This window comes from Capra hircus, chromosome 6 (assembly GCF_001704415.2).
Source record: "Capra hircus breed San Clemente chromosome 6, ASM170441v1, whole genome shotgun sequence".
Taxonomy (NCBI): Eukaryota; Metazoa; Chordata; class Mammalia; order Artiodactyla; family Bovidae; genus Capra; species Capra hircus.
Genome location: NC_030813.1, coordinates 24,991,808 through 25,014,893, shown reverse-complemented (window position 1 = coordinate 25,014,893; position 23,086 = coordinate 24,991,808). Strand labels below are relative to the sequence as shown.

Here is a 23,086-nt window from a genome sequence, read left to right as displayed (position 1 = left end):
TACTGGAGTGGGGTGCCATTGCCTTCTCCTTCACTCTCCAAGTTGAATTATCCCATTAATCACTGTTCAGAGTCCTTCACCCTTATACTTTAGATTCCCTAGAGCGCAATTTCAGTACCACATTAATACAGCATCCTTAAGCTGTAGAAGGAAATAATAACAATATTTTTTCTAGTGTTTCATACTCAGTTCATTTTCTTTCCAGAAAAGATTTTAATTACAAAATTAATAAAGTTAAATCTCCAAAACCCAGTTCATACTTTACCAATTCTACCTAATTTTCCTGCTTTAAGTAGAGGTGTATCATGAAGTAAAAATAAAACACTGAAGCAGAACAATGAGAGTAAGAAAAAATATTAAAAGGAGAAGACTATAGTATTTGCTATATATAAAGACAGCCTTAAAGAAATAATATAAATAGAAAAAAATTTCCTTCATTTATATAAGTAGAAAATTGAAAACGCTTTGCAACCACCCTCAATATTCTCCTCATGAAATTCTCCTTCATACATATATATATGCATTTGTTGTTGTTGTTTGTTTTGTTTTTTGTTTAGTTGCTAAGTCATGTCTGTCTCTTTTCCGACCCCCTGGACTATAGCCCATCAGGCTCCTCTGTCCATGGGATTTCCCAGGCAAGAATCCTGGAGCTGTGTTGCCATTCCCTTCTGATGGGGGATCTTCCAGACCCAGGGATAAAACCTACGTCTCCTGCATTGGCAAGGGGATTCTTTACCACTGAGCCATCAGGGAAGGTTTCACTGTACTGTCTCAAAAAATTGAAGCAATTTTTCTAAAAAAAATTTTTTTGTGTAATTAGTTTTGTGCCTTATATTTAAAAGATGGAAATTTCAATAGAATTGGTAATTTACACTACTTTATAAAGAATATAAAGCATAAGACACCAAGAGTTCAACTCCTCAATGTTTGTTCTTCTATTGAATTGTAATTAAAACCCATTTTTTAGGTCTTACAACATTAAACTTACATTAATATCAACTACAATTGACACATATTTAAGTCATATTCATTCCTACCTGAGAACTCCATCTACTTGGTCTTTGGTGTAGCCTTTTCCACTTTCACCACTACCGGATGAGCTGTCCTTTGTGCAGTTAGGTTTGCTGTGATCACCACTACCTGATGGTTTTCGGCAATGAGGGCTATTTCCAGCAGTGCTTCCATTTTTCATGATAATTTCCAACAGTGCTGTAGAAAGATATGGAAAGCATACTCCATCTGTTTACATCAAGGTACATACACATGGTCTTGAGAAGAAAGTTATAAAGCTGACAAAATGTATACTCCAGAAAGATACACAACAGGGCCTTTTTAAATAGATAGTAAGCATTCCCTTATGTACATAGCTGTTCACAGATCACTAATCACTATTCAGAAGTAGAATATTAAGTTTAATGTTAATAACTCAAAATTACTATCACCTAATTTCTTATGGCATATTTTATTTGTAATATCATGGTGAAACTGCCGAATACCAAAGAAAACAATAATCCTTAAAGTAGCTGATGAGATTATCTACAAAGAAACAGAAGTTCCCTGGTGATTTCCCTGTTGGCTCAGAGGATAAAGCGTCTGCCTGCAACGCAGGAGACCCGGGTTTGATCCCTGGGTTGGGAAGATCCCCTGGAGAAGGAAATGGCAACCCACTCCAGTATTCTTGCCTGGAGAATCCCATGGACAGAGGAGCCTGGAGGGCTACAGTCCACGGTGTCACAAAGAGTTGGACACAACTGAGCAACTTCACACACACTTATTTCCCAACAGCAACAATGGCAGCTAAATTCAGTAATAGCTTCAAAATGCTCAGGGAGAATAGCTGTCAACTTGAGTTCTGCACTGCTGCAGCTGCTGCTGCTGGTACGTCGCTTCAGTCGTGTCCAACTCTGTGTGATCCCATAGACGGCAGCTCACCAGGCTCCCCCGTCCCTGGGATTCTCCAGGCGAGACACTGGAGTAGGTTGCCATGCCCTTCTCCAATGTATGAAAGTGAAAAGTGGAAGTGAAGTCGCTCAGTCATGTCTGACTCTTAGCAACCCCATGGACTGCAGCCCACCTGGCTCCTCCATCCATGGGATTTTCCAGGCAAGAGTACTGGAGTGGGGTGCCATTGCCTTCTCCGGAGTTCTGCACTAATTTTCTGGAAATTATATAAGATTAAAAACATTTTCAAACAAAGACTGAGAAAATTATCACTAAGATTTCACTAGAAGATACTTACTACCTTGAGATACCACTTTACATCCACTACGATGACTATAATCAACAAGGTGGACAATAACACGTTGACCAGGTTGTATTACTAGGAAAATGGGAACAGTCATATATTGCTAGTGGTAATAGGAAATGCAGTGCTTGCTTTGAAAAAAGATCTGGTAGTTTTTTCAAAGATTAAACATATAGTTATAACCTGACCCAATAATCCTATCTCGGTGTATAACCATGAGAAATGAAAACATACATGTATACAAAAACTGGTTCACATATGTTCATAACAGTATTGTTCATAATAGGAAAAAAGTGGAAACAACTGAAATGTCCATCAACTGATGAGTAGATGAATAAAATGTGACAGGTCCATACAATGGAATACTATGACAATCAAAAAAAAAAAAAATGAAGTACTGATATATGCTGCAATACAGCTGAACCTTGAAAACATACTAAGTGGAAAAAGTCAGTCACAGCAGACAATATACTGTATGATACCATTTATACGAAATGAACAGAATAGGCAAATTTAGAGACAGAAAGATCAGTTGTTGCCAAGGGCTACTGGGGAGGGAAGGATGAAATTTGGGAGAAGTAAGAAGTGATTGCTAGTATGAGGTTTCTTTCTGTGATGAAGAAAATGTTCTAAAATTAATGGTTGCAATGGCTGCACAACTCTGTGAACCCACTGAATGGTATATTCTGAATGAGCTGTGAGATAAGTGAATTACATCTCAATAAAGCACTATATATCTTCCCTTGTAGCTCAGTCGGTAAAGAGTCTGCCTGCAATGCTGGAGACCCAGGTTTGATCCCTGGGTCGGGAAGATCCCCTGGAGAAGGAAATGGCAACCCACTCCAGTATTCTTGCCTGGAGAATCCCATGAACAGAGGACCCTGGCAGGCTACAGTCCATGGGGTTGCAAGAGTCAGACATGACTTAGTGACTAAACCACCACCACCAAAGCTGCTATATAGATATTTAAAAAATCCAGCAGTCATTGCCACACAGCCTGTGGGTCTCAGCTCCCTGACCAGGTACTGAAACCAGGTCATGGTAATGAAAGTGCTGAATCCTAACCAGTAGATCACCAGAGAACTACCAGTAATTATTTTCAATATTCCAGAAAAACATCTGCTTCATTGAATACACTAAAGCCTTTGACTGTGTGGATCACAACAAACTCTGGAGAATTCTTAAAGAGATGGGAATACTAGACCACCTTACCTGCCTTCTGAGAAATCTGTATGCAGGACAAGAAGCAACAGTTAGAACTAGACATGGAACAGACTGGTTCCAAATTGGGAAAGTAGTATGTCAAGTCTGTATATTGTCACCCTGCTTATTTAACTTCTATGCAGAGTACATCATGAGAAATGCCACACTGGATGAAGCAGAAGCTGGAATCAAGATTGATGGGAGAAATATCAATAACCTCACATACACAGATGACACCACCCTTATGGCAGAAAGTGAAGAAGAACTAAACAGCCTCTTGATGAAAGTGAAAGAGGAGAGAGAAAATGTTGACTTAAAACTCAACATTCAGAAAACTAAGATCATGGCATCTGGTCCCATCACTTCATGGCAAATAGATGGGGAAACAATGGAACCAGTGACAGACTTTTATTTTCTTGGGCTCCAAAATCACTGCAGATGATGATTGTAGCCATAAAATTAAAAGACGCTTGCTCCTTGGAAGAAAAGTTATGACCAATCTAGACAGCATATGAAAAAGCAGAGATTACTTTACCAACAACGGTCTGTCTAGTCGAAGCTATGGTTTTTCAGTAGTCATGTATGGATATGAGAGTTGGACTATAAAGAAAGCTGAGCGCCGAAGAATTGATGCTTTTGAATTGTGGTGTTGGAGAAGACTCTTGAGAGTCCCTTGGACTGCAAAGAGATCCAACCAGACAATCCTCAAGGAAATCAGTCCTGAATATTCATTGGAAGGACTGTTGCTGAAGCTGAAACTCCAATACTTTGGCCACCTGATGAGAAGAATTGACTCACTGGAAAAGATTCTGAGGCTGGAAAAGACTGAAGGAAGGAGAGAAGGGGACGATAGAGGATGAGATGGTTGAATGGCATCACTGACTCGATGGACATTCGTTTGAGCAAGCTCCCAGAGTTGGTGAAGGACAGGGAAGCCTGGCATGCTGTAGTTCATGGGGTTGCAAAGACTTGGACACAACTGAGTGACTGAACTGAACTGAACATATAAGAGAACTTTCTTCCGAATCTTTTTCATAGCTCATGCGTTCACGAGGTCACCAAAGACATAAGATATTTAGTTTTTATAACAATTTAGTTGTAGACCGTACAGAAAGGCTCTTAATTAGGTAGCTATCTAGCAGTTTAACAAGATAATAACATATAGTTTATTTTTAACTATTGCTATTCCTATTGCTAAGTCGCTTCAGTCGTGTCCGACTGACTCTGTGTGACCCCATAGACGGCAGCCCACCAGACTTCCCCATCTCTGGGATTCTCCAGGCAAGAACACTGGAGTGGGTTGCCATTTCCTTCTCCAGTGCATGAGAGTGAAAAGTGAAAGTGAAGTCGCTCAGTCGTGTCCGACTCTTAGTGACCCCATGGACTGCAGCCTACCAGGCTCCTCTGTCCATAGGATTTTCTAGGCAAGAGTACTGAAGGGGGGTGCCATTGCCTTCTCCAATGACAGTGTTAAGTTAGTTAAAAAAGGATGTATTCCTATTGGGTTGCATTTCTAAGTCAATTTTTCAAAGCCCATTTTTATATCTAATTATTCTATTCTACTGGTTAAAAAAAATACTTCTGAAAATCAAAAACTCAAAAGTAAAAATTTCTAATTTTGAAGTTTGCTAATAAAAATTTTCGGAAAGATTTCATAAATACCTATTAATTTCACATGTATGACTCAATCATTTTCCTCCATTAAGTATCTGTGCTGGAATAAAAATGAAAATACTGACTCAACATGGTTACCTTATGCAGCCCTTATAAGTTACCATGTGCAAACTAAACAGACAATTTGAGTTCTTTGATTTTATTTTTAAGATGGCTCCATTTCTTAGGACAGAACAATACAAATACAAGAAGCAGTTCTTGGGACCGGCTGAGACCACATTCATCTGCCCTCTTAAGCCCAAGAACTATAGTTCACAGTGAATGCAATCATATTGACCTTGAGAGTAGAAGCCCTCATGGTCTAGGGGGTAGTGGTTCACAACTTTCTAATATGAAAAGTTTTGTGGAAATTCTGGGAAGGCAGAAGCTTAAATTTTAAATCTTATAAAATCAGAGCAATTAGATAACAAAATCAAAACATCATGTACAAAATCCCAAAATACAAGAAGCTGGGACAAACCACCAACAGTTGCAAGATCTACGTGGGTATTAGTATCTGTGTGGGGAAATATGGAGGACAGTAACAGGGCATTTTACCAGCCCATAGAACAAAATAACTCCAAAAGAGCCAGCAAGGACTCTCTATGAACCACAGCAGGCAAAAATGAGAAAAAGGAATAAAAAGAAATGGGTTTTGCTCACTACAATAGCATGTGATTGAAAGGATCTACAATAAAGTCTTAAGGGCATACAGTACTCCAGTCACTAGAACTCTTAAAACTAATCAGTCAAAGCTCTTCTCTAGAGCAAAGCCACATAAAGAAGAAATTTCTAGGAACAAGATCCAAACTGAAGAGGCTAGGGGAATGGAAAAAAGAAAACAGAAAATTCAGGTCAAGTGAGGAAGGAGAGAGTGAAGAGATCTTATTTATCAAGGTGACATATTTTCAAACACTACACAGAAACTGGAGATCTCTGTGTATTTGACAGGCTAACTTCACATAAAAATAAATCAAATGATAAAAGTTAACTCTGATACAGAGTTACAAAAGATAAAAGAAAACAGGACAGATCTCCAAACACAATGAAAGAAAGCACACCAAAAATACTTGCCAACGTAATAGGTAAACACTATAACCTACTATTTCAAAACAAGCTGAAAAGACTTAAAAATTATACATTATACAGAAGAACAACATAAATTAGAATGAAAACAACCCCCCAAATTATCTACCCACTGCTTAAGTGATAAACCTTGGGCGGGGGGGGGGTGGGCGGTAATAAAAGGAAGAATCAGTTCAAAAAAGAACTAAACTAGAAGAAACAAAGAGTTAATAAACACAACAGATAATGTTGTCTAAGTAAAAGAGAACATAAAAAGGAAGGAAAACATCTTAATTAAATGAAAAAGAAAAAAAATTAGAAAGAAATAGCAAATATTGAAGATAGTTAAAGAAGATCCAACATACACACAGGAGTCCTGAAAAAGAAAATTAAAGGAAATAAAACCAATATAACAATAACTGGAGAAAATTTTTCTGATATAAAAATAAAAATATCTGAAACCAAATAATGAAAGGACAAATTACATATCTAAAAATACTGACCCAGAAAAACCAACATCAAGATATATTCTAGTAAAATTAATCGGGGATCTAGCCAAAAAGATTAAATGGCTTAAAAGGAAAGAGTATTGGATCATCAGTCTTTGCTCATCAGTAGTACTTGTATAAAACAACAGAATAATATACTTACATATCCAAAGAAAGAAAATTTGAGCCAAAGACTTTGTATCCATCACTAACTTCAAGTGTTAAGACCCACAGATGAACTGTTTTCAACATTCCCCAGAACTTAGGGAACACAGTTCCCACAAGGCCTTCGTAGAAATCTACTAAAGGCTTTAGGAATCCAAAATAAATAGATAAACAAGGACAAAAGGACCAAAGGTAAGCGCTAAATGTACAGTGACCTATTGTATTGAGACTGAATGACAACTAAAAAAGAGCACATAGTGTGTAGTGATAATGAGCTCTGACACTGTAGATAGGTTCGATAATTTTTAAGTGGTAGGCTTCCTCTGTCTTTCCTTTAACTGTGGCGAGGGTGGGGAGGCCAGAAACTGTCTTCTCTTGCTTTTAAATCTGGCACCTGAGGCTTGGACCAAGACAACTTATTGGGACCAAGGTAATACTCAAAGCCTAAAGCATGACTGAGCTTGGTAGAGAATGTACCACTGAGGTCAAAAAGGCAACTCATTACATATAGGGGGAAATGAACAAATAAGTAAACTGATGATAACAAGAGCCACATTTCTTGGCTGTCAGAGAATGGAATTACAAATATGAAAATGCAGAAGGCAAGAATGAATCCTATGGACTTCAGAGGGAGGTATGTGAATCTTTGCACAGATTGCGAAATTAATATAGTATAAATTACTATAGGTATGTATATATCCACAAATGCATATAAGACACAGATACACATAAACATACATTCATGCGTCATGCACACATATATGTCTTAGCTCTGTCTACTAAGAGGGTCTGGAGGCAATGACACACTTGTAGCAATAAGCTTATCAAGTGTCCATATCTTAGTTTCCAAGTATCGTTATCCACTAAAAAGAATCAGGACTCCTGGGAAAAGAATTGATTCCCAGGGCAGAGAAAATGAGCTTGAAAACTTTGTGTTTGAAAGTAAAGAAATTCAAAGAATGATGAGGATATGTCATAAGACACAGGAGCTTGAAGGGGCTCCTACGATTAAATCTGAGGCAATCTGAACATCAAAATGAACAGTGATAATAATAGATTAAATAAGAATCTATAAAGCCATATTAATAAATATGGTTGAATGTCAACTAATAAACTGTAGAAGGAATAATGGAATAAGAAAACCAACATTTGGCAACCATCAGAAATTTATTCTGGAAAGAATCATCATTGGATGTTAAAAGGAGCTGGTGGAAGTTTGTTGTAGAATAGGATATTCAGAGTTTTAAAGTATTTTCCCACAAAATATTTATTAACTACAAGAGGGGAATAAAAGTAAGTTTAGAGTAGACAAACCTGGTAACACCAACTTCACCAAGTGATCAAAGTTAACCTCACCAGTAAGGACCAAATCAGCACGTTCCCTGATAACGTCACACTAAGAATGCAACATCACTTCTATAGTATGCCTGCCAAAAATCCATAAGGAAATGTCAGCCAAACCTAAATTGAGGGAAAATCTATAAAATAGCTGGCCTGCATTCATCAAAAACACAAGATCAAGAAAGAAAAGAGACTGAATGCAAACTGGTACAGCCACTATGAAAAACTGTATGGAGATTTCTTAAGAAACTAAAAACAGAGCTACCAGCAATTCCACTCTTGAGCATATATCCAGAGAAAAAATGGTTCAAAATGATATGTACACCCCAGTGTTCCCTGATACACGGTTTACAATAGCCGAGATATGGAAACAACCTAGTCCATCAGCAGACGAGTGGGTACAGAAGACATGGCACACATACACAATGGGGTATTACTAAGCCACTAAAAAGAGCGAAATAATGCCATCTGCAGCAACATGAATGGACCCTGAGATTATCATACTAAGTGAACTAAGTCAGAGAAAGCTAAGTATCTTATGATATCGCTTATAAGTGCAATCTTCAAAAAATGATACAAATATACTTATTTACAAAACAGAAAGACTTGCAGACTTAGAGAAGGAATGAGGGGGGAAGAGTAGGGGAGAGGGATAAACTGCGAGTTTGAGTTAAACACACTGCTTTATTTAAAACAGATAATCAACAAGGATCTCTCAGTGCAAATGGGAAAAGAATTTAATAAATGGATACATGTATAACTGAATCACCTTGCTATACACCTAAAACCAACACAAAATTGTTAATTAACTATACTCCAATATAAAATAAAAATTAAAAAAGGAAAAGAGAAAAGATGGTATCTAGATAACAAAATATGCCAAATAAATGCAATGTAACAGGGAGATCTGGCAGAATCTGAATGAGGTACTTACATTAATTTCATGACTCAGACAGCTATACTAGTGTTATGTATGAGTGTCCTTATCTTAAAAAACATACACTGAATTACTTAGGTGTAATAGGATATCATGTCTATAACTTACTCTTGATTGGTTCTGGAAAAAATATAAGAAGAAACTGTATACCTGTGGGGGTGGAAGAGAGATAGCAGGGAGAAAAAAAGGGCATGATAAAGCAAATGCAGTAAAATTTTATCAAATAGGAAGCACTGAGTGAAATGTATATAGGAAGTGTATACTATTTTTAAGACTTTCCTATAAGCTTCAAAGTATTTCAGAATTTTCAAAAAGCTAAAATGAAGAGGGAAAATGGAGAAAGTATACGCAAAGAAAATTTAACTGTTTTCAGTAATTTTATCAGTGAGGTAGTACTGGTAATGTTACTCTGAAACTATTACATATATCATGTGGCATAAAGCAAATAAATAAACATGACATATTCTACTATTCGCCATGGCCTTGAAAACCAGGATTACTACTGTAGAAGGAAAAAGATAGAAATATATGCAAGAAAAGTTTAAAGACCCCAAAATACTTAATTTAAACTTCACTTACTAGTATAAATGTATAAGCTGTTTTAACTTAAAAAAAAAAAAAAATTCTCTAGTCTGTACACTGAAAAGGCCCAGAAACAATGACCAATCTATCAACCACAGCATCGTTAGTACCAGACTATGATACTAAAACACCATTTTCCACTAAAAGAAACCAGGGCTTATTGGAGATATGGTTGATTCAAGATCTAGTACAGGGAATGTATAAGAGAAACCTGAAACTTTCTGTCATACCAAAGAAAAATAAAATTATTAAAGATTATTAGGAATGTGTCTATGAAACTTAGGAGGTAACCTAAAGAGGTTCCACTGGCCACATCTAAAAAATAATATTATCTGCTTTTGGAAAACAGGAGTCAATTCCTTTTCATGAAAACTGATAAAAGCAGTCAAGCACTTATCATATCTTGCCTTTCCTATATGAACTGTACCACTGTGTAACCCTAAGATAGGTGAGGGGAAAGTGTCTCTTTATAGAAGTATTTCAGCCTAAAAGGAAGAAATTATTTTGAAAAAATTGTGAAGCCAGATGAGAAAGTGGTTATATGTATTTATATTTACAGGTGGCCACAAAGTCCCTATGCATGCTAGTTAGAAGTTATCTGTACATTCCCTTTCCGTCTTTGCACAAACACATTCTCTCAGTTTTTCTGGACATCTCCCATGCTAACAGCTAGATGCTGGATATTGCTAAAGCAAGATCATATAGTTGTTTTAAATTTTCAAGTTATTATGACACTGAACATCTTTCTACAATGCCTAGGGGTTCTGCTTAACAATGGCTATGTATATATGTGCACTCACACCAAGCATTTTGGCTCCAAACAGTGAAAATTTGAACAAGTTCCATTACCTCTGTGTCCCAATATCCAGTTTTATCATCTTAAAAATGGAATCAGCAAGGTTTTCTGTATTAACAATCATTGGAACCAATGCCTGAGAAGGTAATGTGGTTCAGTTCAAGTACTGCCAGAATTTGGAACTCACAACCTTTTTCTGATCTATTAAATGTCTTAGCTATTATATGAGATCACATTTATAATAATGTGCAGTATTACAAAATAATGTGCAGTATTACAAAAGTATTACAAATGTGCAGTTGGACCAATATAAGATACGACTGAGTAACTTCCCTTTCACTTTTCACTTTCCTGCATTGGAGAAGGAAATGGCAACCCACTCCAGTGTTCTTGCCTGGAGAATTCCAGGGACGGGGCAGCCTGGTGGGCTGCCGTCTATGGGGTCGCACAGAGTCAGACACTATTGAAGCGACTTAGCAGCAGCAGTAAAGGGAACAGAACTTTGAACTTTTTAAAATAAAGTAGCAAAAAAAGGAAGAAAAATCTAAACACATAGCTCTCACCTGAGGGGAAATAATAAAAAGAGGACTATTTTAATTTGTTATTGTACAGATAGAGGCTGCAAATTATATAAGTTACTATTCATTAAAGTAGACACAGGATGGTCATTTTTGAAGCTGTAGACTGCCATTTGGTTCAAATTACTATGAAACTCTTGAAAATAATTAAAATGTTTTTCTCCGATAAAAAATCTATACTTCAAACTGCCTGACAATTAGAATTAAACACTAAAGTATTAAAATAGCAATGTAAAAAAAAAAACCAATGTAAAGCATTAAAACTGCGAGGCTGTATCTCTCTGTAAAAATCTAAAACATATCAATAATCCAGTAAACATAAAGTTTAAGAAATCAAAATGCAATTTACTTCTTCTTGCTGATATTTTCCCAGTTTATATTTCCTATGTAGCATCATATACATATATTAATCCTTTCAAATGTAAACCAAACTCATAATATGAAAATATTTGAAAGTTATAAATCAAATTTGCTTAGAAGCCCATTTAAATAAACTGTAAAATAATATTTCAACTAAATACTTAGAAAGCAAGCAATGTCCTAGATTCTTTTGAAGATGCAGTTTTTCCTTAAGGAAAACTCTTGCCAATTTTTAAAAGTGGTTTATCAATCAGATTCCTTACCTAGCAAGAATAAAATTGTAAAGGGGACAAAAGCTCTGGAATTTAGCTAGAATTTAGTCTCACATTTTTGCATTCACTATATAAAAATAAGAGAAATCAAAATGCAATGTTTTATTTTGCCTACCTTAGCATGAAAATACATCCAAGAGGAATATTTTTAACCAAAGCTCTAAGTTATAAAGATGTGAAAGTGGTCTAGAATACATGAAATTCAGGGATAAAAATTTTTAATTTAATTTTAAACAATAGCTTCAATTCCCTTCTACACTAAATATTTTATCAGGAGCTTATACAAGTGTTCTAGATCTTTTCCTCCTCCTCTGGATTCTTAAATTATTCCAGTATACATCTGAGAACATTCTATGTAAAATACACTTTGTTAAGTATTTGCACATGATCTATTTCACCTAACATCAACCCTGTAATGAAATCCTTATGTTATACATAACTAAACAAGGCTTGGCAATGATAAGTAACTCATCCCTGTCAGAGTAACTCAGATCTGTCAGAGGCAAAGTCCATATCTGAATAAGGTCTTCAGACTACACCACAACTGTAGCTAATCACTTTATGTCATACTAACATGTTGCCTTACAATACATTGTACTATTAACTTTCACTCTTCCTGTCTTAATTTTTCCAATGTTCATGTCTTTAAAAGCAACAGCTGTAATGTGTTTTGATATCTTACAGTATCTTTAGTAGACTGATTCAAGTTGCTTGTTTCATAGAAGAATTACAGACTACAGGTTTAAAAATTCTGTCTCACACTTGTTAAATGGAAATGACACCAAATTTTCGAGCACTATTAAATGCTTCCCCTGTATTAATTCATTTAATCCTCATGCCACCCCTATGAAATTGGTACATTATTGTCCTATTTTGCAGACAGAAAAGCTACAAGCTAGATAGGTTATCTAACTTGCCCAAGATTAAGGTTACAAGTGCGTTACAGGCGAGGCTTCAAAAGCCAAGTTATGTCATCTGGAGTGGTTACATGCATGTGTGCTAAGACACTTCAGTCATGTCCGATTCTTTGCAACCCTATAGATAGTAGCCCGCCAGGCCCCTCTGTCCATGAGATTCTCCAGGCAAGAAGACTGGAATGGGTTGCCTTGCCCTCATCCACAGAATCTTCCCAACCCAGGGACTGAACATGTATCTATTTCATCTCCAGCACTGGCAGGTGGGTTCTTTACCACTAGTGCCACCTGGGAAGCACCCCCTAAGACTATATAATGACTAAATGAAATTATGCCTTCATAAGTAGAAAAATTCAAAAAGTTTTAACTCTTGGCAATGATTTCTTGAATATGAAACCAAAGTGAAGTGAAGTCGCTCAGTCTGTCTGACTCTTTGCGACCCCATGGACCTCCATCCATTGAATTTTCCAGGCAAAAGTACCAGAATGGGTTGCCATTTCCTTCTCTAGGGGAATTTTCCCAACCCAGGGATCAAACCCAGGTCTACAGCATTGCAGACAGACGCTTTACCATCTGAGGCACCAGGGAAGCTCTAATGAAACCAAAAGCATAGGCAATAAAAGAAAAAATAGACAAATGGGCCTATATCAAAAGGAAAAAACTCCCGTGTATCAAAGGAAACGACAGAATAAAAGACAACCTACAGAATGGGAGAAAAAAAATCTTCAAATCAGACATCTGGTAAGTTTCCTAGGTGGCATGAGTGGTAAAAAAAACCCACTTGCTAATGCAGATGTAACAGATGTGGGTTCAATCTCTGGGCTGAGAAGATTCCCTGGAGGAGGGCATGGCAACCCACTCCAGTAATCTTACCTGCAGAATCCCATGGACAGAGAAGCCTGTCAGGCTATCGTCCATAGGGTCACGAAGAGTCAGACAAGACTGAAGCGATTTACCACACCGGCATAACTCAACAACTAAAAATAACCTAATTTAAAAATGGGTAAAGGACTTGAATATTTCTCAAAAAATGATATAAAAATGGCCAATGAGCAAATAAAAGCATCCTCAATATCACTAATCTTGAAAGAAATGCAAATCAAAACCACAATAAGATATCACCTCACACTTGCCAGGATGGGTACTGTCAAAAACCAACAAAGAATCAAACAGAAAATGACAAGTGTTGATGAGGATGTGGAGAAACAAGAACTCTTGCCCACTGTTAGTAGGAATGTAAAATTGTGTAACTCTTACAGAAAATGGTATGGCAATTCCTCAAAAAATGTGAAAATAAAATTACCAATATGATCCAGCAATCCCATTTCTGGGTATATATCAAAACCAGTTAAAGCAGGATCATAAAGAGGTATTTATACACCCATGTTCTTATAGCCTTATTTACAATATAGACTGTGATGGTTTCCAAGATATGGAAACTATCAATACAATCTATTCCTAGATGGTGAATGGATATTGAAAATGTGGTATATGCACACAATGGAATACTATGAAGCCTTCAAAAAGGAACTATCATATTTATGCTACAACATGAATAAACTTCAGGGACATTGTGCTAAATTAAATAAGCCAGTGAAAAAAAGGCAAATCACTAAATAATTCCACTTACTATATAATAAGTATCCAAAGTAGCCACATTTTTAAGAGAGTACAGTGATGGTTATGAGGGGCTGGGTGGAAAGGGGAAACAGGGAATTGTTTAATTGGCATAAAGTTTTAGTTTTGTTAAGACAAAAAATTCTGTAGATCTTTTGTACCACAGTGTGAAAATGCTTAACGTTATGGAATTGTACACTTAAAAATGGTTAAGTTGGTAAGCTTCTGTTTTTGCCACATTAAGAAAAAAAATCACTTATTTTCTTTCATTTCCCTCTTTCCTTTTCCTCAATAGCTGGGAAATTAAAAGGACAAAGAAAAGAAATTCAAGGACTTCAATAAGTAGAAAAAAACTAAGAAAACAACAATATAAAACAGGTAACCCCACAGTCTTACTGACTTATTGCTAATTTTCTTCTTAACGTGGAAATATCCTGAACCTCAAGTGAAACTGTATCCTATGGACCAGATAATGGAATGTCGTGGTTAAGGGCCTTTTGAAGCTGGAGAGCTCAAATACTATTCTGACTTTGCTACAAATTACTGTGTGACCTTGGGTAAGGTATTTTCATTCATTCACTCATTCATTCATTCACTCATCAAAAGGTCTGTTTCCATAAGAGTGAGCCTGGTCAAATGAATTCTAGGATCGATCTGAGGAATAAACGAAATAAGTCATATTAAACAGTAGGTACTTCACAAGCACTCACGAAGTGCTGGCTATAATTACTTTAGAGCCTGAAGAGCAAGAGAAGAGCAGGATTTCGGCTAATGGAAGTCCAGAGCTCTGTTCCTAAAGATGTGCCTCATTTGTCGATAATTACGGTGCTATCAAATCGGACACTATTTAGCAAAGCCTCACTGACTCTTATCATTCTTGTGGTCCTCTCTTCTAAAGAACTCTCTCCCAGGGAAAAGCAATGTCATCTCAGGTGTTCGAAAATGTTTGCTTTGGGAACAGCGTTTTCCACCCCAGAGGCGGTGGAACCAGGGACCTGTATATTAACCACTGAGTGCCCTGTTCCTCTCACTTCACTAGGGACCTAGGCCTAAATCGAGGATGAGGATGAGGAGGGAGGGGGTCACACAACCACACATCCAGATATAAAGCCCCATCTGGTAAGGCAGGACCAGATGAATCTCCTGGGAGAATGACAGCTGGACATTCATGAAAACCGATAGGGGAACCGGCAACTCTAGCCGGGTGGCTCAGAGCCGGCATCTCGCAGGTAGGCCGGTGAGGAGGGAGTCTCGGGGAGCCCACGGCCGGCCCGGCCCGGATGTTCAGGGCCCGAGCGGGGGTGTGTCGGCGAGGAGCGTTCTGGGGGTCCGACCGGCGGGGTCCGGCGGGTGGGGGGCTCCGCGGCTCCATGAGGGCGAGGGTGGGGGCGGGGGCGGGCTGCGCGGCGGCCCGGGGACAGGACGGGGAGGAAAGGGACCGAGGGCCTCACCGCGGGCCGAGGGCAGTGGGTAGAGCTTCTCGGCCTTCTGAAGGAAGCGCTGGGCCTTCTCGCGGTTGCCGGCGTTCAGGGCCTCCCGGGCGATCTCGACACATTTCTCCGCCTCATCCCGGTTCCCCTCCATGGCTTGCGCCTTCTTCCGTTTCCTGGGGGAGCTCAGCAACGAGGGGCGGAAGCCGCCGCCGCCGCTGCCGCTGAGGAGGCAAGGCCGGCCGGGGCTGGGGGCGTGCGAAGGCGAGCGGGGAGGAGCGCAGGCGACCGCGGCGGCGGGGCCCGGGCGCACTGGCGGGCTCGCAGCTCCGCCTCCTCGCGGCGGCCTCCCCGCCCCCCGCGGGTCGCTACGGCGCGAGCCGCATCCCTCTGGCCTCTGGGCTGGGCTCCACCGCCGGGCCGTCAGAACCGGCTCGCTGATCCTTGCCGGCGCGGACAGGCTCGGGGCCCACCGACCTGGAGGGTGAGGGGGGCGTGCGGGCGATACCAGGCGGGCTGGCCGCCGGAGGGGCTCCCCTGAAGGGGTTCCGTCGCGGCGTGGACCCAGCCGCCAGCCTCAGCAACGCGGTACCCTCCAAGCCCCTGCGCGGCCCGCGAAGGCGGCAGCCCGCCTTCCTGGCGACCGGCCGACGAGTGGGGTTGGGGACATTCGTTTTCAGGAAAACCCCCAGGGATCGAAGGCCCCACCCCCGGCCCCCTTCAGCCTAGGTCAGACTAGGGAGAATTCGGTCAGTTGAGGACCGGGCTGCCAGTCCCTGGGCACCGCTTCCGGCACAGCTGTTCAGGAACCCAGTAGGGTGTCCTTTGACCCTAATTCCCCTTTCATTGCCTTATTTCATTCATACTCTTTCTGACTCAGTGCCATTAAACTGTCTTAGTACATCCCAAGAAGTACACTTAATTTGTAGTTTGCACTTATTCTGGTGAAAACCAAAACGCTAGTAACCATGACCAAAACAGGACAGGAATCAGTTCTTTGGCAATGTATTACCTCATATAGGTAAACTTGGTATACCTAATTTTAATCATCACCCTTGTGAAATAATTGCCATGCTGGTATCCTCAGTGGAGGCAAAGGGCCCACCTTTTGCTTGGTATTAAGAAGTTGCCAGAAAGTGTCAAAATGATCCACTTAACCTAATTACAAAGTAACTACTTTCACACATTGTTCACTAAAGATATTGTCTGCCAAAAAAAAAAAAAAGATATTGTCTGCCATAGCAGCAAACATGGTAACTCAGGACTTTAAAAAATCTTGATTCTTCTCTGTTAAATGTGAATGGTATGTTCCCCAAAGATGTTACCATATACTGAACAATTTAATGCAAGTAAACTTCAAAAGAGCGTGTAGCACACTGCAAACATTATCAGTCTAAACTGAAAAGTTTAGACTGTGTAGGTAGCTGCATATAGGACCTTCCTACCTGGCCTCTGCTCCCCAACCCCACCCAAGTCCCCACAGTGCGCTGGTGTAGTGCTTGCTGCTATCACAAACAGCAAACAAAGCTGATAACTCAGATGGTTAAACTTAGCCTAAAAAACATCAACTTGTGCTGAAGTTTTAAAATCTTTTAATAGTTCATTACAATGTATTAAAAAAAAAAAAACTTGGGCCTTTTAACTTTGTTGATCTACAGACAGAATTAACAGTAATTTCAAGGGAAGAAATGTGCTTAAGTTATTGCTAGCTAAGATACCTATTCAAAACAAAGCTGTTCCTACTATAATCAAGCAAATTTTATACACAACTAGTTTGGGATATGACCTTTATTGAGCTTATCCACCAGAGTGGAAATAATGTCTGTACAAAACCAAATGTTTGTTACTATAACTTCTGCATCACAATTAAAATCCAAACAGTTTTTTAAAAACAGTCAACTCAATCAAAACCCACTACTTCAGAATCAATAGCTTCTTTGAAGCCACAGTAACACTTAAATATGGTTAAGACTCAAATGCAGAAATTTGGTTGGTTGGAAAGCTAATTAAACTTCCAACTTTCTCAAATAGAATTACAAAAAGGCAAAATTGTGTTTTTCACAGAGATACAGTCCACTGGAATCACCAACACTGGACAGCTGTTAGAGTATTTAGAGTCCTGAGATAATAAGGAATCCAGGCATCCTTTAGACAGTCTTCTGTTGTCCTTTCTTTCCAATCAGAGATTTGTGGATGTGTGGAATGACACCTAGAAAAGGGATAAAATAACATACTACTTTAAAACCAAGAGTTTAATGTTCAACTTGGAAGATGTCTTTCAATGTAAGCACAGAGTAAAAATTCAGAAATACGTAAGAGAAATCAAATTTCGTGATGCAACCATACTACGGATCAATGAAAATATACTGTGTCCTCTTTTAGACTGAAAATTACTAGAGGGAAATTTAAAAGCAAATTCTTTTCTCTAGAGAAATTTATAAGTTAATATTTACATACCACCACCAGCAATTGTAGCCTTGATGAGAGAGTCCAATTCTTCATCTCCACGAATGGCAAGTTGCAAGTGACGAGGGGTAATACGCTTTACCTTCAAGTCTTTCGATGCATTTCCTGCCAATTCAAGTACCTAGAAGGCAAAATGCAATCAATCTCCTTCCAACTTTCATTAACGTCAAGATCCAGGCAAGAATCAAACCTTCATGATGAAGGTGTATCTACCAACTGTCATCTCCCCCACTACCTGAATGCCAAGATAAGCAAAAGCCATAAAGAGAGCACGCAATTTTATTTCCTAAGGCCGCAAAGTCAAGCTCAGGAGGATCCCCATCATGATCACCAGCCCCCTCTAGCGTTGTCGGAAGCTTCTCGCTGCGTACAGAGCCTGGGAGTTTTCTTGCATCACTTTCCTCCTTCCCCCTCGCCGCCTCCCCCCACCCCCTCCCAACCTTTTCCAGATTATAGGCGTACACCCATTTACCTCTGCGGTGAGGTACTCCAGGATGGCTGCGCTGTACACAGCGGCAGTCGCGCCCACACGTCCATGGCTAGTCGTCCTAGATTTCAGGTGTCGATGAATACGGCCCACTGGGAACTTCGTTTTTAGCATACACAAACATAAATGCACAAAGATAGACGAGCCAAAGATAATTAATTATACGCGCGCCAAAGGCAGGGTCATGGACGCCGGTGCAGCAACGCGCCCCACCACAGACACACGTGATCGCTCCCCCCCGATATTTATTGCATCGGTAAACCAAGTCGCGACACTATCACCCACGCAAAGACGAAACGCTCATCTAGAGCGATGATAAACAAGAGAGGAAAAGGAAAGAAAAACGCCACGATTCCCAGAATGCACGAACAACCACTGACCTGCAAACCGGCTCTCTGCGAGCGGGAAACCGCCTTTGTCTTGGCCTTTCCGGAGTCCTTCCCAGCCTTACCGCCAGCCTGCGGCGCGCACACGCCCGCGAGCGAAGGAGGAACGCAGAATATAGGATTACCAGAGCAGCGCGCCCTTCCCCCACCGCGCCGCGGCTCGGGCGCGAGCGCGGCCCCGTGCCCAGCCGGGGTCTCCGGCCCGCGGCGCGCCGCAAAGGCGACCCCGCCCGCCCGTCCCCCGCCGCGCGCTCGGCGCGGCCGCGCGCCTCGGTCCGCCCGCTCGCCGCCCGCCGGCCCCCAGCGGCGCTGCGCGCGCCACCCAACCGTCACCGCCCGCCGCGAGATCCGAGGCTGCTCCGCTTGCCGCCGACAAAACACCTCCCCTTGCTCTTCCAAATCCTGTCTCCGCGCGTTCCCAACCGTCGCCGCTTCACCCCCATCTCTGTGTGTAACGGGTTTTTCTCCCGCCGGCAAAAACCCGCGGAGTCTTCGAGCGTCTCCACCAAGTTTACCATTTCGAATTCTGCTGAAGCTCAAACAAGCAAGGCAGAGAAAGGACTAGTCAGACACCCAGCGAGAACCAGCCGCCTACTCCTTCGTCGCACCGCGATTCAAACTGCGCTGTCTCCCGCCTTCCCCGCTCCCTTTATACTGCAGAATGTTCCCTCATCCGGGAACTCGGATTGCTCATCCCACCAATGGCTGCCCCCCGCCCTCGGGACGCGTCCTTGAAGCTTCAGCCAATGAGAAAGCGAAGAAAAGGGCGGAGGGGCGGGCGCTTCACAGCTCGAATCCCTATTGGAGCATGCGGAAGGAGGTGGGGGAGGGCGGAGGGATTGGAACTGGGGAGAAGAAGGGCACAGCGGCGGGAGGGAAGAAACAGAGCGAGCTATGCTGCGGGAGCTAGGGGAGCCCCCCCCCCCCGCCCCGGCTGCGGTCACGTGTCCGAGAGGCGGAGTTGAGAGGCTCAGGGGAGGGGCACGCAGTATCGCTCACCCTACCATCACCCGTTCGCCTTCGTCTCCTAGCCTGATTCCAGAGACCACGTGAAGTCTCCGCGGGGTCTAGCGCGCCCCACTTCCTGCCCTCCCCTTCCAAATGAGCGCCTCGAAGGCAGAGACCCAGCAGTCCACAGCCTTCTTCCGAGGCCCGGGGTACTCTTTTCCCTGGTACCCTCAGCATCGCCCAGCTGTTTCAGTCTGACAGGTGGCGCGAACGCGTCCGGTGAGAGGAGCCCCAATTCCTTCCCTGACCACAGTCTTGATAGTGATTTCAGTCTTCTAACCCCCTTGGGCGAGTCTCGAGCCACCGACTGATCATGATCCACTGCTCCCACGTCATTTTCAGTTCTAACTCCCTCGTCTTTCCTCACCATTTTTGAATGCCCTAACCACCCCCCTCCACCCCAGTGGGATACTTTCACGGGAAAAACGGTGATGAAAGCCCCGTTGCTGGTCAGAAAAGACACTTCGGTCTACCCCTAGAGGGCTTGGAGTGAGACGATAGTCTTTAATCAAATCATAACCCGTGTCTTTCTGGAGATTACACATCAATGGGTTGTACCTATAGCCTGGTGTCTAAAGTTGATTTAATGAAACCTCAAAGCTATTCTGTATCAACTTTTCTATGCTAAACAGTTTGCTACATGACAAATGTTCTGTAAATGTCAGTGGGGTAACTTCTAACGTGATTCAAGGACAGTTACAGATGGTCCATGTAATCAGTTGCAAATGATGGGCTTAAAAAATAGTACTGTACACACAGCACTATCATAATGCCAGCTACTTAGTCGTCCAACTAATAGATTCATAACACCTGTGTACATGTCCAGCTGCTTGAAGACAGTGATGATCTAAGTCTTTTATATTTATAGCATTTAATAGTGTATTACATATTAAATATATTTCTGATGTCCAAAAGTTTTAATATATGTATTCTTAAGTACTGTAGTTTGAGTTTCAGTTTGAAAGATTTTATCAAATTAGAGGACCCTTGCATATCTGGTAGATAAGTAAGTTCCAGTGAAGGAGTTCCCAACAATTTGACAGAGAGTTTTGTTATTTTCTTCCCCTTACAAATGAGAAATTTTTACATTGTAATCAGTAGCAAGAGTTAATCAGTTCTCCCACTGAATTGTTACAATGACATTTTAAACCTCTGAAACCTGATGTAATAGTTAATCTGAGCTCTGCTGAGGCTTCCTGATATGTACTTTAGAAGCCGACATTAATACCTTTTCCAGTTTGGATAATATGTACTCTTTCCTATGAGATCCAGCTAAAGGAATTCACTGTTGCCTCACTGAACAGTGGTTAAGAGAATGTGCTCTGGAGCAAGAAGACGAGAACTCTGCTCTGCTTCCTTCTCAGTGTGTCATCTTAGTTACTTTTTGGAGCTTCAAGTTTCTCTTCTATGAAAAGAGTACAGTAACACCTATTCTCAGGTAGTTGTTGAAAGATTAAAGGAGAAGGTATGCAATGTATGCTCCAACATGTGTTTATCACATAGCAGCAGATGATAATGATGGTGTCCTCTACACTGGATGTGGGGAAGAATGAAATAAAGTATCTTTGATTCCTAAATCTTTTCCCCTGTCTACCACACCGTCTTCCTTGGACGTGAAAGTAAAAAGCCGCAATGCAAGCCTGAAACCCACCTAGGCCCCCTGCATTGGGAGAGCAGAGTCTTAGCCACTGGGCTGCCAGGGAAGTCCCCACTTTAATTTTAGATTGCCTATCACTTGCTGAAATGGATCTTAACTGTTACAGTAAGGCAACAACCCAAATCTTGGGGAAAGAAAGCACACTTTACTCTGCAGCACTGAGAAACCCATCACTATTTCTGAGAAGGGGAGAGTACAGTGTTCCTCAATTTTAAGGTACTAATTTAGCATGGAGTAAAAGCCAAATCATAAAAGAGAAAATTTTTGTGAGAAGACTGATGTATGTCATAAAGCTGATGTATGTCATTTAGGTATAAACCCTAAAACCATGTAACACTGAAACCAAGACAAGGATGTAAAATCTTGAAGGAAGACTGAGTAATATTTAGTAACTCGGTGTGGCACTTAAGAAAGTGTAGGAAGGATAAAGTGTAAATGAGAAAGGGCATACAAGAAGATCCTCAGGTTTTTTAGACTGATGGTTTAGGATATGAAGTAGCATCTATAGAAATGAAAATGCCAAAAGGGTAGACATGGATGAGCAGAGGAGAGAAGAAAGAGGAAAGCCAGGAACGTTATGAAAAGTTTAAGCTGCCATTCGGGGAATCCAAGTGGAATTTTCTAGTAAGTATGCTGACAATGAGGGCAAGAGTTTGTGAAAGAAAAATTTTCAAAAATATATCCTAAGAAGCATCTCTAAGAAAGAAACTTTAGGTGATGATATCAGCACTGTTACAAGATAGCATGAGGCATATTTAACAGTTTATGTGAGCAAAAATTGGTTGGATCCACTTTTAAATTAAGCGAGCCATTCTGAAATTTGTAATTCAACAAAGTGGTGGCTCAGATGGTAAAGAATCTGCCTGCAATGCAGGAGACCCAAGTTTGATCCCTGGGTCAGGAAGATCCCCTGGAGTAGGAAATGGCAACCCACTCTAGTATTCTCGCCTGGAGAATCCCATGGACAGAGGAACCTGGTGGGCTATAGTCCATGGGGTCACAAAGAGTTGGACATGACTGAGTAACTAACATTTACTTAAAGTTTCTTGTTATTAAACATGTTTAAAAAATCATCAATTTAATGTGTAAAAAAAGCAATCAATTGGAATTGGCACCGCCAAGCTGGAAGTAGTTAGAGGTACTCCACCAACAGGAGCTAGGGGAGAAGACTTCTTTAGGGAAGGTCTGGAAGCAAAGAAAGGAAATTATTTGATTGGTTTAAAAAGATTTGATTAACTTAAAGCAATTGGTCATCTCTAGGTTTTGATTTCATAGCCTTGAGGCATTCACAGGTATAGATTTTAGGCTATTTTCATAGCATTAGAGCCACCTCAATCTAATAACCTCCTCGTTTAATTTGACACCACAGATGCCAATACCAAGGAAAAGAGTGAATACAACTGAAAGCTGAAGAGCAGTCAAAAAGATCTAGAGAA

At 40.8% G+C, this 23,086-nt stretch overlaps 2 protein-coding genes across 3 annotated transcripts in view; both read right to left on the bottom strand.

Moving 5' to 3' along the window:
- Positions 1 to 15,953, bottom strand: part of DNAJB14 (DnaJ heat shock protein family (Hsp40) member B14) — a 41,749-nt gene extending 25,796 nt beyond the window's left edge. The window contains exons 1-2 of one of the 2 annotated variants that reach the window (XM_018049274.1): positions 15,668 to 15,953; positions 1,038 to 1,209 (exon numbers count right to left, since the gene is read on the bottom strand). In XM_018049274.1, coding sequence (XP_017904763.1) covers positions 1,038 to 1,209; positions 15,668 to 15,800 — 305 coding nt within the window. In that variant the 5' untranslated portion in view covers positions 15,801 to 15,953. The remainder of the gene's footprint in view (positions 1 to 1,037; positions 1,210 to 15,667) is intronic. The other variant, XM_018049275.1, reaches the window with a different exon arrangement.
- Positions 17,417 to 19,715, bottom strand: LOC102183306 (histone H2A.Z). Its single transcript, XM_018049273.1, has 5 exons — positions 19,501 to 19,715; positions 18,980 to 19,057; positions 18,585 to 18,698; positions 18,104 to 18,233; positions 17,417 to 17,855 (listed from the first exon to the last, which is right to left on the bottom strand). Exons 1-5 carry the CDS (start codon positions 19,501 to 19,503, stop codon positions 17,794 to 17,796), a joined length of 387 nt encoding a protein of 128 aa, XP_017904762.1. The 5' UTR covers positions 19,504 to 19,715; the 3' UTR covers positions 17,417 to 17,793.